The sequence below is a fragment of the Giraffa tippelskirchi genome, chromosome 9 (genome assembly GCF_054371585.1).
Source record: "Giraffa tippelskirchi isolate mGirTip1 chromosome 9, T2T-mGirTip1v1.2.pri, whole genome shotgun sequence".
Taxonomy (NCBI): domain Eukaryota; kingdom Metazoa; phylum Chordata; class Mammalia; order Artiodactyla; family Giraffidae; genus Giraffa; species Giraffa tippelskirchi.
Window position 1 is genome coordinate 55,721,316 of NC_137283.1, and position 19,337 is coordinate 55,740,652.

General features: G+C 57.0%; 1 protein-coding gene across 1 annotated transcript in view; it reads left to right on the top strand.

Annotated features, from left to right (window-relative positions):
* The first annotated feature begins 7,715 nt into the window (after nucleotides 1-7,715).
* The window catches only part of GRIP2 (glutamate receptor interacting protein 2), a 48,785-nt gene continuing 37,163 nt past the window's right edge, over nucleotides 7,716-19,337 (top strand). Inside the window, exons 1-5 of the mRNA XM_081526468.1 lie at nucleotides 7,716-7,799; nucleotides 16,531-16,611; nucleotides 17,094-17,229; nucleotides 18,171-18,316; nucleotides 18,991-19,077. Of these exons, the coding sequence (XP_081382594.1) occupies nucleotides 7,760-7,799; nucleotides 16,531-16,611; nucleotides 17,094-17,229; nucleotides 18,171-18,316; nucleotides 18,991-19,077 (490 nt within the window). The 5' untranslated portion in view covers nucleotides 7,716-7,759. The remainder of the gene's footprint in view (nucleotides 7,800-16,530; nucleotides 16,612-17,093; nucleotides 17,230-18,170; nucleotides 18,317-18,990; nucleotides 19,078-19,337) is intronic.

Here is a 19,337-nt window from a genome sequence, read left to right on the forward strand (position 1 = left end):
ATTCTCTCCTTAAAGCAAATCTCCGGCTATCAGAACTCACCCCCTTGCCTGTCCAGCCCACTTGCTCCTGTGGGGCCTCCGACCTCAGCCACATGGGCTGGTGCCTCTCCTTACGATACTGAGCACCTTCCCCCTCCCACCCTTTGCCCAGGTTGTCCCTCTGCCTGGAATGCCCTTCCTGCAGCATCTCGGAGGGTTTGGTTCCTGCGTCCCTCAAGGCTTAGCCCGGACACCGCCTCCACCAGGCAGCCTTCCCTGATGCCTCCCCGAGCAGCCTGACTCTTTGGCCCCCTTTTGTTATACTTGGGCTCCTGGCGGATCCTCATTGAGTGTGGTCCCTTCCACAAGAGACCCTGATGTTCTGCATTACCTGTGATGTTCTCGGCACAGAGTTGGTCCTGTGTGGGCAGCAGCTGGGCCTTGAACCTGCATCTCTTGACTCCCAGCCCAGGGTTCTCTGCAATGCTGGACACACGTGGGGGTTGGGGAGGGCACTGCCATGGTGTCCTTGGCACTCGGAGATGAGGACGTGTGACAGGGCTGAGCCCTGACCGCCTACCCATTTATTTGCTAGTTTTGTTCAGGCAGCGAGAGGGCAGGTGGGCAGTCTGAGTGGTCTTTGTGGGGAGGGTGACTGAGGACAGCCGAGGCTCCACCCCGCCCAGGGCTCTCTCAGCTCCCAGTTTGGTTACTTTTCTAGGGAACTGGGCTGACCCCATCACTCCCTCCCTCTAAAACCTTCTATGGCTCCCCAGTATCCTCAAGAGAGCGCTTCAGCTTCTTAACAAGCCATTCGAGGCATCTGTTTTTTATTTTTAATCCCAGGCTTCAGCGGTTGAGCTAGATTCTTCAGTTTATAGCGCACTTGGTCCTGGGCCAGCCTGGCACAGCTCTGGTTGTTTTATTTTTCCCTTCCTCATGCCCTGCCCCTGTTCCCAGTCACCGCCCTGGAAACCTTCACTCTGTGAAATAGGGCTTACTGTGTGTGTGCCCTTGGGCACACGTTGTGCTTTAGGTATGTTTTTAGTTTATAAATGATATTACAGGGAAATCGCGTAATCCTTCCTGCCTCCTTTCTTCTCCTCTGTCCTCCTTCCCTTCTCCTTCCCTTTCCTCCTCCTTTCCTTTCTCCCTTGAACCTGACGCTGTATTTCTAAACCCATCCACGTGGCTGTGCATGGGGCGTGGCCGTCGCGTTACCTGCCCCCTCCCCCAGCACGGAGATGCAGGTCATCTTCACACATGGCGCTCCCGTGGCTGCCCTTTAGAGTTGTCCAGTCGCTCAGTCGTGTCTGACTCTTTGCGAGTCCACGGACTGCAGCACGCCAGGCTTCCCTGTCCATCACCGACTCCCGGAGCTTGTTCAAACCCATGTCCATTGAGTTGATGATGCCATCCAACCATCTCATCCTCTGTCGTCCCCTTCTCCTCCTGCCTTCAATCTTTCCCAGCATCTGGGTCTTTTCCAATGAGTCAGCTCTTCACATCAGGTGGTTTAAGTATTGGAGCTTCAGCATCAGTCCTTCCAATGAATATTCAGGGTTGATTTCCTTTAGGATGGACTGGTTGTATCTCCTTGCTGTCCAAGGGACTCTCAAGAGTCTTCTCCAGCACCACAATTCAAAAGCATCAATCCTTTGGCGCTCAGCCTTCTTTATGGTCCAACTTTCACATCTGTACGCGACTACTGGAAAAACCGTAGCTTTGACTGCCGGAGGTTGCCTACCAGCGGGGAGTGTGCTGGGTCTCTTCTGGCTGCCTCAGTTTACCCCGCCGGCAGTGCCCTACCCCTCCATCTCCCCGGTGGGCACCAGCACCTGCTCTCGCCTGCATTTCTCATGTTTGCTGCCCTGAGGAGTCCAGTGGGAGAATCACTGCTTCCCCTTCACCTCTCCGCTTGCCAGTGAGTCTGGCGGCTCTTGCACGCATTTGCATTTCCTTGCACGTATTTGTGTTGTTTCCTTTAAGCTCGCCCCCTTTCCTTTTTCTTCCTGTTTTTCATCGTGATGCATCCTGACTCCAGGCTTCTGACCTCTCCCCTCGCTCTCACCCCCTGACAGGTCCCAGGCTCACACTGCTGGTCACGAGAAGGGAAACAGGCTCAGAGCAGGAAGGGACTGGCCTGAGGCACAGAGAAAATTGGCTTCCCGGTCTCCTGCCCCTGAGGCACCTGGCCCTTCCTGCTCTGGTCCCCACCATGCCATCTGGACCCTGGCAGCCCAGTCCCTCCGGCTGCTTTTTGGAAACAAGTCAGATCACTCAGGACCCTGTTTAAACCCCCCAGTGCCTCCCCTGGCTCCACACCCGGAGCAGAATCCCAGCTCCTCTCTTTCTGCCTGCTCCCCAGACAGCACACACTCATCCTGATTTCTTCTGCAGCCACTCTGGCTCCTTCCCAACCTGTCTCAGCCTACAGGCACCTCCTCCGGGGGCTCCCTGACCCCTGCCCGCCTCCTGTTAACCTGGCCCCTCAGCTCTTAGCACCGACTCCATCACTTACCTGTACTTGTGGGTTTCTCTCCTTTGGGTGCTTCTCTGATGGCTCAGACGGTAGAGAATCTGCCTGCAATGTGGGAGACCTGGATTCAACCCCTGGGTCGGGAAGATCCCCTGGAGAAGGGAATGGCAACCCGCTCCAGTATTCTTGCCTGGAGAATCGCATGGACAGGGGGGCCTGTCGGGCTACAGTCCTTGGGGTCACAGAGTCAGACACAACTTAGCTACTAACACTTCTACTCCTTTGATCTCTGTCCTTCCCCCAGAACAGCATCCCGAGAGGCAGACCCCACACCTGCTTTGGCCTCTTGGAAACCTGGTGCCCAGCTTAGTTTCTGGCAGGCAGTGGGTGCTTTCGGGTGACCGAGTGAGCAGAGAGGCAGGGCAGGGCCATGTTCACACTGACTACCTCCATGGCGCACGCCACAGCTTTCCAGGCATTTTGTTTAGTCACTGAGTTTCTCAACAAAACCCCGTGAGGACAGACAGCTTCATCATTAAGAGGAGGAGCCCGAGGCTCCAGGGGCCCCTGCGTGGTCATCACCCCACGTTTCTCCTCCAGGAGAGAAGCCGTAGCCGGTGTCTTGCACGGAGGCCAAGAGGGAGCTCCAAGCAGCTGCCCCGTTTGTGTCCAGGCCTGGGCCAGCGGCCCCCTGGCCTGCCCTAGTCAGAGGACGGAGAGAAACCCTCCAGGAGCAGCAGCCTGGGGACCCCCCGACCTGTTTCTCTTTGTTCCTGTATCCGTGAGTGTGCATTTCTCAGGGGGGCCTGCAAGCGGGGTGTTTGTGTCAATGGCATCAGCAGGGCCTGGGCGTAAATCCCCACTCCCTCCTCACACTCCGTGAGACTCAGAGCAAGTGGCTTCATCTCTTTGAGCCCCAGTTGCCTCACGTCTGAGGAATGCGGATGAAACGAGAAGACAGGTGTAAAGCGCTGAGAACTCGGCCGGGCGCAGAGCTTCTCTGTGAAGGACCCGTTGCAGCTCCTCTCGCCTCCCGAGCCTCGCCCTTCTCCGTCTCTGCACATGGCCTGTCGTGCTTTGCTCTCGAAGCCGCTGGAGACCACCTTGCCCTCCAGGGCTGGAGGGAGGCTGGGGTGAAAGGCACTGGGGACCGACAGGTGTCAGCCTGGGGGCCTACTCCTGGGCACAGCCCAGGTGTGGCTTTACCCCAGGTCTCAGTGTCCCCATCTGTAAAATGGGGACGATAGTGCCCAGTTACGGGAATGTCTGACAAGAGGAGAGGGGAGTGATTGTCCTGGCCTGGCCCTCCGGGTGGTGTGAGGAGGGAGGGAGGGAGACCAGGAGGAAGAAGCAACGGAACAGCAATAAAGGGTTTATCTCTTGTCCTCGGATCGCCATCTCTGCGTCCTTCCCACCCAGACTTCATTTCCGGCTGTCACTCAGAGAGTCTGGCAGCTCAGGACATGGTCTGTCTGTGTGGTGATGACGAAGCAGCCCTGGGGTCTGAGAGGAGGGACAGAGGCCAGGGTCCAAGTCCCACTCTGCTCTGGGTGGGGGGCTCCAACATCACCTTCTCTGGGTCTCTGTTTTCCCATCTGTGCAGCGTGGGGTCAGTTCCCATTCGTGGCGGGCGGGGGGTGGGTCAGCGATGCCGGGGTCCTACACTGCATGGCACCCACCGGCAGTGGTGCCCTGGCTCCCTAAGAGGCTTCAAGAATGCCCTGCAGCGAGAGGTCAAGGGTGGGCACTGGGCAGACCTCCTAAGGTCTCTGTGCCCTCGCTCGTCACCAGTGGGGAAGCAGTTCTGACAGAAGTGATTTGCCTGGAATGACAAGGTCGTTGGGTGGCGGAGCTGGGGTTTGAACCTGGGTGCACCTGGCTTGTGTGCTCAGCCACCTTGAAGTTCCCCTTTTCTGGCCTCATTCATCCAAGGCATTGGGATGAGATCCTTGGCAGGAAAGTGGGTTCATAAATGCTTCCTGAGTCTATATGTGGACTCCCTAACCCTAGAGGGTGGGTGCTGTTATTATTCCCCATGTGCAGCTAAGGAAGCTGAGGCCCAGAGAGGTTTGGACACATGCCCTATGTCACACAGCAATCGATTCTTTGACTGTCCCATAAAAGCTGAGGACACACAGGCATCAGGGCCTCCCCTGGCCATGGAGGGACCTCCCGTCAGCTCAGTGGCCCTGCCTCCTTCCCCAGGCTGCCCAGTCCCCCTCCCGGGTCATCTATGGTGTTGGAAATGTAGAACACTCAAACCCTGTGACCACGAGCAACTGGTGACCCGGGCCCCTAGCAGACCTGGCTTCCAGCCACAGTGCACGCCCAGCTATCTGTGCCTCTTTTCCTCTGCTTCTCCGAGCTTCGGCCGCAGTGGACGAGAGGGCTCGTCTCTGGGGCATGGCCCAGCAGCAGTTCCACCCACTCCCAGGTCCCAGAAGGGGCCCTTGCTGCTCATCCCCAGGCCCTCCCCCTCCTCCCTCGGAGGCAGGTGTTCTGTGTCTCAGGTCCTTGCAGAGCCTCTCGCACCCTGCTCTGCAACCATCTATGGCTCCCACTGTCTGCAGGATGAAAGCCTGGCTCGTCATACAGCACTTCTTAAACTTCTTCCTCATCCTCTGGGGAGCTGGTTGAAATGCCGATTCTGGTTCAGCAGGCCCAGGGAGCCCTGAGTGTCTGCCTTTCTTGGGGGGCTCCCGGTGGGGCCGGTGATACTGATGCTGCTGGTCCTCAGCCCACACCCAGAGGAGCCAGTGTCAGCAGCCCTCCGTGGTCTGGCTCCATCTGCGTCTCCCGCCTGGTCTCCTCCTCTCTTGTCGCATGGCACTGTGTTCATGGCACCTTCCTTCCCGTCCTCCACATTCAGACTCAAAGACACCTTGATGGACCCCCTCAGCTCACCCCCACACCTCTTTATCTTGAGAGGCATCTAGCCGCGCCTTTAAGCACAGACCTCTGGGACTTCCCTGGTGGCCCAATGGTTGAGACTCCCTCATGCGGGGGGCCCTGGTTCGGTCCCTGGTTGGGGAGCTATATCCCACATACCACAACTAAGACCCAGTGCAGCCAAATAAAATAAAAAATAAGAAAAAGTACTGCATCTCTATGTTAAAGGAAAAACAAACAAACAAAAAAGAAGCAGTCCTCTAAAAAAAAGACAAAAGCGAACAGACCTCTTAGGTGTGAACCTGGCTCTACCCTTACAGCTGGGTGCCCTTGGGCAAGTCAGTTAACCTCTCTGTGCCAAATGTTTATTTAAACCCTACCTTGTTCCAGAATGGACCAACAGTTGCTCACAAACCCACTTTCTGGATAAAGTGAAGTGAAACGTGCTTGGTGGGCTGACAGGGACAGAGGGCAGTGGGAAGATGCTGATCCTCACTTGCATTCTGGTGTCTCTGGGGCTGGTGCCCCACACAGCAGGCTTTCGGAGAATCGCTGCAAGGAAGCTCTCTCATAACCCATGCGTGACCTTTCCAGCCGCTCCTCGTCCACGAGAGTAAATTCCAAAAGAGGCGCGAGACAGACAGAAACATGGCAAGGGTTCAGACCTTCAGTCTTAATCGCTCATTTAAATGCATGTGTTCGGAGAGCAAATATTTTCTTATGAAAGCGGGTGAATGGAACTCCAAAGCCTTGGGCACCATACTGCCCTCCTCCCTGAAGGGCCTATAAGTGGGGGGAAAGAGAATGAGAGTCTGTGGAGAGCTGTGGCCCTTCCTGCCTGGTGTGCAGCTGGACTGCTCCAAGGTGGCTCTCGGTGCCCTGGGGATTGTCAGGGTCTTCATCGAGAGCCTTATCGTGATGGTTGCCGGGCACTGTGGACCACATGGATAGCCCACACACCCTCTCCCAGCAAACACCTCCCAAATCAGGTTCCCTCTCCGACCCGGTGCTCACCCTCCCTCTCATGGCTGAGACCTTGGCATCTCTGTTTGACCTTTGACCTCTGACCTCACTGCCGGCCCAGGCACCCTGCCCCTGGGACGTACCTGAAGTCACCCAAACAGGAAGGCACCCTTGGGAGGTGGGCATCAGTCAAGGAACGTGACCTGTGGATCCAGGGGTGAAAGTGACCCCCCTCAACACAGTCAGAGTCTGGGTTTGTCCTAAAGGTGCCAGTAGGGAGGGGCTGGCAGGAGCCGGCATGGGCAGCCCAGGAATTGTGGGCTGGACTCTACGGTGGGCGTCCCTGCTGGGGAGGAACCTCAGATGAAGCCCTGGGTTCCCAGCCACGGGCTGCATCCTCCCATCTGCTGCAGGACCCAGGTGCACTTAAGCCTCCTTGTTCCCATGCATCGGAGCGCTTCCAGGGAGCCGAGACCTTGCCCGCCTCTTTCTCTGCTCATTCAGCTGGCTGCAACATGCCCTTCGTTTCCAGGCTGTTGACACCCCGAGTCCCCATCCCCCATCCTTCTCCCTGCACCTCTGAGGTGTGTGGCTCTCCGCCGGTACCAGCGTTGGTGGGTGGGGAGCAGGAACAGCTGGAGAGCCGGAGGGGGGCCCCGGGTGTCCGTCAGGCTGGTCTGGGCCATCCTGAGCTGGTGCAGAGGAAGCCAGGAGGGTGCCGGCCCGCGGCCCAACAGGGGCTGGAGTTGTGACCAGCTGCCCCTGCTCATCAAGCCGGAACTTGCTCCTGGCTTGCTCTGTCTTCCCACACAGCTGGGGGATGCTCCAGATAACAGAGCACTGGGCTCGTCTTCCCCAAGTCCCACCTTCGGGGAGAGGAGACAGAGGCCTGGGAGAGGAAGCTGGAATGTCCGTGGAAGGGCCGGGGGCTCCGAGAGTGAGGGTTTCTACATGGAGACCAGCAGACACACCCTGGCCTCATTTAACAGCTGCTTTTCCTCTGCCTTATGTCCTAGGAATCCCGTGCAAGATTCCACTAGAATCTGCTACTTAAAAAAAAAAAGTTTGGAAGGCACTGTTCCCCTTTTCCGGGTGGAAACACTGAGTCTGGGGTGGGCAGCAATCACTCCCCAAAGTCCTGAGACGAGTCAGGGGCAGAGTTGGCCCAGGGGTCTGTCTGCCTGGGGGCCCTGGGGGCGGCCTGCCATCTTCAGAGACCCCCTGCCCAGACTCGGACTAGGTGGCGGCGGGGGTGGGGTAGGGTGGGGGTGTTGAGCCCCGTCCAGGAATCAGCCGTGATGACGGCCGTGTCCCCTTTAAGCAGAGGGCCGCCCGCTGCGGTGGGTGGACGTGTGCCCAGCCAGTGGGAGCCAGGAGCTCCCCTCCCAAGGCCCCTCCCTGGGGAGGGCGAGGGAGGGAGCCGGTGGCACCAGGGAGACAATAGCAGACATGCTGTGTGGGCTCAGCCGGGAGACCCCTGGAGAGGCGGGTGAGTAACGACCTGAACCCATGGAGTCCTCTGGAACCGCTGCCCAGAGTGGGGCCAGGCCTGGGATGGCCACTCCCAGACCCAGCCTGGGGAGGGCGGGCGGGGGCCGGACGCCTGGCTAGTGGGCAGGTGGCAGGGCTGTCTGTCTGACCCCGGCCCTGGGGGACCGAGTCCGCTGGGCTGTCCTGCCCTGGAGGGCAGCGCTCCAGCCTCCGCTGTGCCCCAGGGGGGCGCGTCCCGCCCCTGTATGCCCTGCGGGTGCCAGGGTGCTGTTGGAGAACTCCTGCCCTGGCTCACAGCGCCCCTGGCCTGGGGGGCGACTGGTCGGTGGGAAGGAGGCAGGGGGGCAGGTAGGTGTCGCTCAGCTGTTGCATTCCTGGGTGGCCCCGGGCTGGGACCCTGGGCGTGGCGCAGGGGCCCCTAGCTCACCCTTCACCCTGTGTCCTGAGTGGCCTCAGTGATGCCTTCCCATATTTGGCATACTCCTGTTGGCACCTCCTTGCAACAGCTCCCAGGGTAGAGACTGGTCCCAGTGGACAGATGGGGAAGCTGAGGGTCGGAGGGGCCCTCAGCTGTCCCCAAGACCCACAGTGACCAAGGCGGAATTGGCATCCAGATCTCTTTTATAGCATCTCTTTTGTAGATCTCTTCCTGCACCGTGCTACCAAGGGCCCAGGAACTTAGGCTCTCGCCTCCCCCACCCTGCCCCCCGACATCGCAGGTGGCAGAGTTACCCCAGGCCCCCAGATAATAATAATAATGCAAATAATAATAGTAGCTGACAGCTGTTGCGATCGTACTCAGTGCTAGATTCTTTTCAGCGCTGTCTCTGTGCATTTTCTCATGGCGTCCTCACACCACGGTGCATGCAGTACTATTAATCTCCCCATTTTATAGTTGGGGAAACCGAGGCATGGAGGTGTTAAGTGACTCGTCTGGGGCTATGGCTGGGATTTGACTCCCTGTGATCTGCCCTTGCCCCCTCCTGGCAACTCCACCCCTCTCTTGGCTTGGGCACATCTGTCTTCTAGACATCAGGCCTGAGAAGCGGGGGGTCACTTCGTCCTGCGATGGTTAGAGCCACAAGGGCGGCAGTGCCCTGGAGACCTCACCTGGGGCAACGCTGAGGAGATGTCTTCCCCCTCTTCTCGGTACTGTGGTCTCTGCCCTTGACCTGCCTGACCTTAGCCCCAGGCTCCTCACTGGCCTCCTGGCCCTCCCCTCTCCCACCCCCTCCATGCTGCTCTGGGAGGGTTTCTTCATGATCTCCCTGGCTTTTTCTTCTCTGAATGACTTCCTTGACACCCCCTCCCTTAAGCGAGCGGACTCCACCGTGGTCTCCTCCCCAGGTCATTTTGCTTCAGGATCACCTCCGTCTCACTTGGTGTCGGCACTCAGGCTTCTTCTTAAAAAGAGAAGTCGAAGATGCGGATTCAGGCACAGTGCGATCCAGGTGCTCAGTTAACATGATTAGGACCCCAGATCTCTGCCTCTTTTCAGGCAGGCTTTATTTCCAGGCAGACTCCTCTCCTTGAAGTGCCCAGGGGACCCCGAGTGCCTTTGAGGTTAAGGGTATTTCCAGCAAACGTCCCAGGGCTGGTTCCCATCAACCCAGCTGGGATCACGTGACCACCCACTGGGCCTCTGGCCACACGGCCTCTCTGGAGCCTGGGGCCAAGGGCAGCCAACAGGTGGCTAGTCCATGCACCCTCGGCATTTCTCAGAGCGGGCTGGGGCCCTGAGCGGGCGGGCCACGCTCAGGCAGGCTCCTCAGGGCAGAGCCAGGCTGGGGCTCGGGGCCTGTGGCGTGCACTGCCCAGGGCCCTTCCTCCTCCCCGATGGGCTCTGCCAGCACCAGGCCTTTCTCAGGCCCATAACTTGCCGCTGCCATCTTGGTGCTGGGAGCCTTGTTCACCCCACGAACCCTGAGCCCTGCAGGAAGGGGTGTGTCCCGGACTGGGGCACGCAGTAGGCTTGAAAGCAGATTTGGGCAGGAAGCCCCACACCCCACAGTGTCCACTCTCCTCTGACTGCTGGCCGGCCACAAAGTGGACTTTGTCCCAGCTGGGAGGCTCAGGCAGGGTGCGTGTGTGTCAGGGTGGTGGGAGGGTCCTTCTGCCACGGCCTGAGCTGCCCACTCCTCCGGGGGTGGGGGGGACCCTCACCAGAACCACCTGGATCCTCAGGCAGGCCTGACCTCCTGCTTCTCAGCGGGGCCGTGGCCTTGGGGGGAAATCCCAGGCCCCAGACCATGGAGGCCGAGGCCTCCAGACCCAGGGAGACTTGGGTTTGCGTCCTGCCTCTGTCTGTTCCTGATTCCTTGACCTTCGACAACTCATTCCACCTCTTTGATCCCCATTCATCTAATCTGTCACTGGAGAAGGAAATGGCAACCCACTCCAGTATTCTTGCCTGGAGAATCCCAGGGACGGCGGAGCCCAGTGGGCTGCCGTCTATGGGGTCGCACAGAGTCGGACACGACTGAAGCGACTTAGCAGCAGCAGCAGTAGCAGCATCTAATCTGTAAGTGGGAATTACATTTCAAATGATTTACTGAGTATTTCCTCTGTGCCAGACTCTCCATACTGGAAAAAGCAATGAACAGAAAGACAAAAAACTAGCCCCCCAGGGCTGCCATCATAGTGGGCTGGGGCAGATAGTAAAGATCAATAAGTTAAACGGGGAAAAAAAGTGAGGTCTGTTAGGGAAACAAGGCCATGGGAAGTGCCGGAGGGGTGCGTGGTTCAGGTGTAAATTCAAACAAGCTGCTTGGGGAAGATGAGAAGGTAAAGATTCCACAAGTTCCTGAAGGAGGTGAGGAAGGGAGTTTTACGGATGTTGGGGAAGGAGCATTCTGGGCAGAGGGAACAGCCAGTGCAAAGGCCCTGAGGTGCTCTGGAAGCTGGGGTGTGGGATGACCAGTGCACAGAGCAGAGCCTGCCCAGGACAGAGCTTTAGCAGGTGAGGTCAGGGAGGCCTGGGACAGTCAGTTGTGGGGAGGTCTTTTGCTTTGATTCTCTGCTGGGTGAACTGAGTCTTCACTGCTCCTATTGGTGACCTGGTTTGAGGGTCATGCACTCTGATATGGTGGGTTTCAGAGGGACGTGGGACAGCACAGATCCAGAAAGCCACGGCCCCTCTTGAGCCTGTGCTCAACCCCCCATGATGCTGGGGTCATCGTGGTCCCGTAGAGGGGGGGACATGAGCCAGAGTGTGGGCTCAGGATCCAGTGCTGGGGGCCCCACACACCTCGTGGAAGGGAGATTGCGGGACTGGCAACCTCTCTGGTCATGTCCAGCCTGTGGGTGCCCGAGCCGTAACAGGGGGCTCATGGGGGCGGGCACTGCCTCCTCAGGGACCCCTCTTCTGGGGTCTGTTGCCCTCGTGTTTGGCGGGAGAGGGCAGAGCTGGTGATGAAGGATGTGGTCTACTGGGGGCCAGTCTGTCCTCTGCAGCTCCCCGGCTGAGCGGTCCCTCTGGGCTTCAGCCCCCTTGTCTGTAGAGTGGGACACATGAGTGCCCGTCAAGGGCTTGGAGCCGGCCAGGCCCCGGGCTAACCAGCTCCGCTTTCCTTTGTCAGGTGCTCTTCTTCTTTTTTTTTTTCAGTCCTTGGCTCCGAGTGAAACAGGTGTCTGCTTTTTAAATCTGTTTATAAATTTCTTTTTGTTTCCCTTAAAAACATGCACTGAACAGAGCGAGGGTCACCCATGGCTGAGCCAGTGATCTCTCCACAGCTTCTGGGGAGCCCTGTGAGCTGCGAGGATTGGGGCTATTGCTCTGCGGTCAGCCTGCAGCTGGCTCCGATGCCCCTCCATCCGGCTGTCTGCCCTGGTCCAGCCTGCCAGGGCCAGAGGGCGATCACTCGGTGGGTCAGGAGTGCCCAAAGGAGCCGAGGCTGCTGCCAGGAGGGCCGCAGACATCACCCCCGAGTTGAGTCCCCCCAGGAGCGGCATGGAGCGAGGGGAGGAGGCAGGAGCGGGCCCATGGCTAAGCAACCTAGGAGCTGTGTGACCTTAGGCAGTTCTCGTAACCTCTCTGTGCCTCGGTTTCCTCATTGATAGCATAGGAATGATCATGGCACCCACCCACTTGCAGATATGTGCTCAGACATTCAGTCATGCCCGACTCTTTGCAGCCCCACGGACCGTAGCCCGCCAGGCACCTCTGTCCATGGGATTCTCCAGGCGAGGTTACTGGAGTGGGTTGCCGTTCCCTTCTCCAGGGGATCTTTCCAACCCAGGGATCGAACTCATGTCTCTTAGGTCTCTGGCATTGGCAGACAGATTCTTTATTACAAATGCCACTTGGGAAGCCCCACCTGAGGATAAAGTGGTAATAAGTTACAGTTTCTTAGACTACCGCCTGGGTTCCAATCCTGGCCCTGCCCCTTACTGTGGGAAGTCACCTAACCTGTTGGGCCTCAGCCCCCCCCACCCCATCTGTAAAATGAGAATAGCGATTATCCCACCTCAGAAGGTGATGAGATAAAACTTGCGAAGCCCCTAGCACAGCGCTGGCACTTATTCAGTAGGAACTGTTACTGTTATTAATAGGAAAATCTTTCTAATGAAGTGAGTGGAAGGGCCAGGGAGAGAACATGCATCCTGGCTCCGGGTACCATATAACCTCACTGATTTCCTCCCACCAGCCCCCGAGGTGGGCACCAGCACTGTGCCAAGACTTGGAGAGGAGAAGCGACACGTTCCAGACCCCTTAGCCAGTTGGCAGCAGGTTTAGGCTCCAAAGTCCATCCTTCCCTTTCCATCGAGCCGGCAATGCCTTCCGAGGTGGGGCCAACCCAGCCAGATTCAGCAGATCACTTGGCGGGGTGCAAGCCGCAGCGGGTCTCTGTGTGCGCTGTTGTGGATGGACCCAGAGGTGACTGGGGGACCCCCTTCTCTCCATCGGCACTCAGACCGGGCTGGCCCTGCTGGCGGCTAGCAGTCAAGTGGTCGTTTTCTGTCCGGCCCAAGCTGAAACTCCCACCGGGGCCTTGATTTCCCAGTGGCCGCTCTCAGATGCCCAGTGCTCCCTCCTCGAGGTCCGCAGAGCCAGAGGTCAGCCACGCCCCATCCACAGTCCCCCTGCCCAGCCCCACGGCCTCAGCCCCTCTCCCGCTTAGGCGGGACCCTGGCAAAGGCAGCCTGGCCGGGGGCTGACTTCCTTTCCCCTTTGTCAAAGCTCAATAGCTCCCTGGGGCCCCAGAGAAACGGAGATAATGAAGGCAAATGAGCACTGCTTTCAAGAGAAATGAAACAGAAGAGAAGCCCACCCACCCGGACTGCAGCCTGGGGGCTGGGGACCACGTGTAAGGTCTGTGCTCCGTAAGGCATCTCTCCCTCCTGCCCCCGCCCCCACCCCTGCTTGCCCAGCCTGTTTGCTGGACGGGTTGGCATCACTGCGGAAATGAATTTCTCTCTGAAGCGAGTTCTTACAGGACAGATTGACTGAAGGCAAAAGCTCATAATTGCCCATTGCTGGAAGGAGGAGACAGGGAAAAAAAAAACCACCCAGATAAAAATATCTCTGTTTTTTATGCACGTTTCCAGCTGAAAATTGGTGGGAAAGATGTTTTTGAAAAGCCTTCATCTCTAAGCATGTAATTACCAGGTCCCAGAACAAAAAAGAGAGCCAAAGAGAGCAGGCATGTTCTCTGAGAGCAGGACTGGGGTCTGAACCCTCAGAGGGTTTTCTATAAATAAAATAATTCCCTCAAATTCTCCTGCCTGCGCTGTCTGGAGCCAGTGATGGGGGGAGACACCCCCATTTCACAGAGAAATAGAGACTCAAGTCACACAGTTAACTAGTAATTCTGGCCCTGTCTTGGGTTTTGCTTTAAATGCCGCCTGTTTCCCCCTGACCTGAGGATGTTTGTGAAAGTGGGGTACTGTCCCCTCTGAACAAGCATCAGTGAACATTGTAGCATTCCTTGTGGGTGCCTTTCTGAAAGTGGCAGGGGTCTTAGGTATCCAGAAGCCCCTTATCTGGCAGTCAGCTGTCCTGAGTGGCCTCAACTCCCAAGAGAACTCATCAAGGCCACACCCTAAAATGCATGCGCCTTCCCTAAATGGAAGAATCTCTCGTGTCCTCGCTTATTGCCTGCTGACTCTTTGTCCGCACACAGTTGCATGCGTCTCGGTTTGCATCGCATGGTCAGATGCCTGACAGTTAACCCAAAGGCAGCAGACCTCCCCCCCACCCCCGTGCCCAGCCTCAGCCGTGACAAGCGTGCCATCACAGCCCAGTTTGGCACCCTGTCATTCACTGGAGCAGAATTTGAATATTGGGATGAGGAAAGTGCAGAGAGGAAGTGTTGACGACAAACCACAGAGACACCCCAGGAAACAGTTCCTCTGCTTCAGCAGCATCTGCCTCAGAATCAGCCTGAACCCACTGCCGTTCCTCTCCATTCTTTGAGATTCTACAGCTCTGAATTTGGCAAACTTGACTCTTTGCTTTCTTGTCCTTAGGAGATCTCCCCCTCCCCCTATCTCCAGACTCCCAAACTTGGAGCCAGCAAGCTTGAAGCGAAGTGAAAGTGTTTGTTGCTCAGTCCTGTCCGACTCTTTGTGACCCCATGGAGCCCCAGGCTCCTCTGTCCATGGGATTCTCCAGGCAAGAAGACTGGAGTGGGTTACCACGCCCTCCTCCCAGGGATCGAACCCGCATCTCTTAAGTCTCCTCTATTAGGCAGTTGTTTACCACGAGCACCCCCTGGGAAGCCAGCTTACCTCGGGTCTTCCTGGGACAGCCCAGGAGAGAAAGATTTTCCAGTGGCGGAATCCAGTTTGCATGGAACAAGACATTTTAATTCCAGAATTGCCCACATTGAAATATCAGAGATGTTCAGTGTCACGCAGTTGATAGAACCTGGTCTTTTTAATTTGATTAGCTCAGAAACGTCTTGTTGAATCTAAATGAAGTGCAAATGAGGGAACCGTAATAAGACGCATTATACTTAATGGGGTGTTGCCTGAATCCATGGCCGCGAATGTGAACACGGGGCCCGGGGTCGTGGGTGGTCAGCAAAGCTGCTGGGGGCTGACTCCAGGGGTCCTGGAAATGACTCTGGGCTTAACTGAGGTTTGATTTGTTACTTCCCATCTTCTGGCAAAGCCAAGGAAGCCTGTCCCTGGTCTAGAGCTGCAGGTGGTGATGCTTCTCAGGCTTCCTTAGTCCTGGGTTGAGCCCTGACCCCAGGCTGAACTTGACCCTGACCCAGCCTGAGCTCCACCCCTGGTCTAAAACTTTGATTCTCAATGAGGAGCTGAGTGGAGGTTGGAGACAGTATTGCTCGCCTAGAGGACAAGGGGGGTGTCTAGTCATTTTTGGTTGTGATGATGGCGTGGAATGCTGCTGTCCTCTAGTGGTTAGAGGGCAGGGATGCTGTTAAACATGGCACTGTAGCCCGCCAGGCTCCTCTGTCCATGGGATTCTCCAGGCAAGAATACTGGAGTGGGTTGCCATTCCCTTCTCTAAGGGATCTTCCTGACCCAGGGATCGAATCCAGGTCTTCTGCATTGGCAGGCAGATTCTTTATCATCTGAGCCACCAGGGAAACCCAAACATGGTAAAAAAAATGTCAGTAGTGTCGAGGTTGAGAAACCTGCCGCTGATTGAACCCCGTAGCTTGCTTCTGACTGAGCCTGGAGCCCTGGCCAGGCTGTGTCCTGATCTTGACCCCGGTTGACCCCATCTCTGGCTGAACGCTAACCTGAGCCTCTCCCTCGTGAAAAGGACGTGGCTGGGATGGGATGAGACGCTTCTGCCCCTGCCCCAGCCCTCTCTCACCCCTTCCTCTGAAGTGTGGGAAGGGGGACGGTCCTGTGAGTGAGGCCTTGCAGAGGCCAGGGAGCTGGGGAGGGAGTGGCCTTCTCACAGCTGGTGAGTGGTGAAGGGGCGCGTCGCAGAGGGGGCTCTCCAGAGGCAAGTGGGGGCGTGTGCAGACTTGGGCGAAACTTCTGTGCTCAGTCGTGTCCAACTCTTTGCAACCCCATACACTGTAGCCCGCCAGGCTCCTCTGTCCATGGGATTCTCCAGGCAAGAATACTGGAGTGGGCTGCCACTTACTACTCCAGGGGATCTTCCTGACCCAGGGATCGAACCTGCATCTCTTGTGTCTCTTGCACTGGCAGGCGGGTTCTTTAGCAAAAGCCTTGGGAGTGTGCAGGTGCCTGGAGGTGGGGGAGGGTGCGGCCCCAGGGGCAGCATGGGAGAGTCACCCCGCTTGAGGGTTTGCCAGTTGACCTGACCCATCTCTGTGCAGGACTGAGAAGGGATTTGGAGAGGGAATGTGAAAAAAAATAAAGAACCTGGTCCAGGGAACCTGGAGCACGGGGTGGGGTGGACAACAGAGCCAGGCGTCTGGCTTTTTGCAGAAGCTGCCTTGGCCGAAGGCTGTGTGACTGTGGGCACGAGCGGTCCCTCTCTGAGCCTCAGCTTCCTTCTCTGCACATGGAATGATGGCTCTAGAGAGGTGAATCGCTGCATGGCCGAGAACTGCCCAGGCGGAGGTGAACATCCCAAAGCGTGTTACTTGAGAGAAGAGACAGTGTTGCCCTTGCGGGGAGAAGCCATGAGGCTCCCCCAGCACATCCCAGGTGGGGCTGGGGGCAGGAAGGAACCCCTCAGGGGCCACATCCACGAAGCGGAAGATTGCCGAGGCAGGAGGGGTTTGGCTGATGGAAATGACAGTGCAGCTCAGGCCCTTCCCTCTGTTTGCTGCCTGCAGACAATGGGCCTTACACCAAAGGAGGCAAGGACACCGGAGGGGCTGACGGGGCCCTGGCGAGCCGCCGGCAGAGCATTCCAGGTAAACAGCCTCCCTCCTTCCCCTTTCTTTCTGGAGGCACAGAGAGCTCCGGGCGGGGGTCAGACCGCATCAGCTCTGCTGTTAAGCCACTCGGTGACCTCGTTGTTGCTGTTCAGTCGCTTCGTCATGTCCGACTCTTTGCTGCGCCCTGGACCTCGCCAGTTTCCCCTGTCCTTCACCACCTCCTGGAGTTTGCTCAAACTCATGTTCATTCACTCAGTGATGCCATCCAACCATGTCATCCTCTGTCGCCCCCTTCTCCTCCTGCCCTCCATCTTTCCCAGCATCAGGGTCTTTTCCAATGAGTCTGCTCTGTGACCTTAGACTAGTCCCTTAGCCTCTCTGATCCGTTAAAAAGGAGACAATTTCACCCAGCATCACGCAGCCACGTGTGCTGCTTATCAAGCATCCGTTTTATTTGTCCTGGAGGCAGGGGCTCAGAATTTGCCCCACGCTGCCCGCTCACCCCTCTCTGTTGGCAGAGGAGTTCCGAGGGGTCACCACGGTGGAGCTGAGCAAGAAGGAGGGCAGCACGCTGGGCCTGACCATCTCGGGGGGCACCGACAAGGATGGGAAGCCCAGGGTCTCCAACCTGAGGCCTGGGGGACTTGCGGCCAGGTGAGAACTCTGGGCTCGGTCTTGGGGGGTGGACAGGAAGGGGGCCGGGCAGAGGGGAGGGAGTGCTGGGGCCTCAGCAGAGCAGTAAGAGCTGGGTGTCTGTGGAGGAAAGGCTGGAGGCCGGGACTCTAGGCCCTGAGCACTTCATTCCCTTTACTCCGGAGCCAACCCGACCACAGCACCCTACGCTCACCACTCATGGGGCCCTCCAGGCCTTTTCACACGCAGAACCCTCTGCCCAGAAGGCCCCTTCCCTAGACATCCTCCTCCTCTTGTTGTGTGACTGACTCTGGTGGAACTGCAGCCCACCAGGCTCCTCTGTCCATGGGATTCTCTAGGCAAGGATACTGGAGTGGGTAGTCTTTCCCTTCTCCAGGGGATCTTCCCAACCCGGGGATCAAACCCAGGTCTCCCACATTGCAGGCAGATTCTTCACCAGCTGAGTTCACAAGGGAAGCCCAAGAATACTGGAGTGGGTAGCCTATCTCTTCTCCAGGGAATCTTCCCGACCCAGGAATCGAACTGGGGTCTCCTGCGTTGCAGGCGGATTCAGGTCCATGAAACCTAGGAGTTAGCCTCTGTATTACTGCCCCTCTGGGCCCAGGAAGAGCTTTAAGGGATGGCAGGAGATGCCACTCTGGCCACTCTGTAGACTTTTAACTGTGAGGGTGACCCCCCCCGCAGGAGGGAAAGCAGGCAGACCAGCATCGGTGGGGGATGGGGTGGGGAGAAGGCCAGGCCTGGGTGTCCCCCAGATCTAGGATAGAATCCGCACTCTCCTATTCACCCACTGTGTGACCCCTGACCAGGTCTGCCCTCTTCGAGCCTCAGTTTCCACACCTGTAAAATGGGGCCACAGAGACCACCGGGATTCAGTTAAGGGGGGGATTTGAACGCCAGTGTCTGTTACCCGGCGTGTCCTCTGGCCCCCTCTCTCCCAGGAGTGACCTGCTGAACGTGGGCGACTACATTCGGTCAGTGAACGGGATCCATTTGACCAGGCTTCGCCACGATGAGATCATTACCCTGCTCAAGAACGTGGGCGAGCGTGTGGTGCTGGAGGTGGAGTTTGAGCTGCCCCCGCCCGGTGGGTGCCCTTGGGCCGGGAACCTCCTCCACTGCCTTGGTCTCGGGTGGACACGGCTGCCTCCTCACCAGCACCTGGGTGGGAGGTGTGGGGCAGCGCCCCCTTGGGTGAGCAGGACCTGGAGACTGGCCACAAACAGCCAGGCCGTACTCGGGGCTTTGCCTGCAAATGCAGTGCGTTGTCACCAGGAGGTGGTAGGGCCCTGTTTATAACACCCTTATCATCGTGCGTATTTAGTTTCCAGATGCTTCTCCTTTGGGGGGAAGGTTTTAGGAATGTTGCTGAGTACATACATCGTTCCTTGCCCTTCCCATGCTGCACTGAGTACAGTGGCCTGGGGCGTTTTAGCTCCAAAGTTGAAATTCTGAGTAACTGTCTGGAATTGAGCTCGGGCCTAGGACTGCCAGCCCTGGACTCAAGCTGGAGTTCTGCCATTGTCTCTGTGAGAGCCTGGGCCAGCCCTCTCCCCTCTCTAAGTGGAGGACTGAGTGGGCTTCAGGGAAGAGGGTGCCTCTAAAACTCACTTGTCCTACCTGTAAAATGGGGTGGGGGGAGTTGGCCTTTCCTGTAGTCTCTGTGACTGGTCACCCACCTGTCCTGGAACGAACGTTGGGGACAGCTGCCAGCTTGGTGATGCGACTGAAGGACTCAAGAGGGTCTCCACTTCTCCCCAGCCCCCGAGAACAACCCAGGGATCGTTTCAAAAACAGTGGATGTCTCCCTCTACAAGGAGGGCAATAGCTTTGGCTTTGTCCTCAGAGGTCAGTGTAAGAGTCACCTTTGGGGTCAAGGGACGGGAAGGCTAATGCCAATTCTATGTGATTTGTTTTGCTCTGATGAATTATAATATATTTATATTTAAATAAATATATATTTAAACAAACATATATTTAAATTTAAATAAATAAACATATGTTTTATTAAAATAAACATTTATTAAAATAAATTCATACTTATATTTAAACAAATTTATATTTATACTTAAATAAATTTTTATATTTATATTTATGAATTATTTATA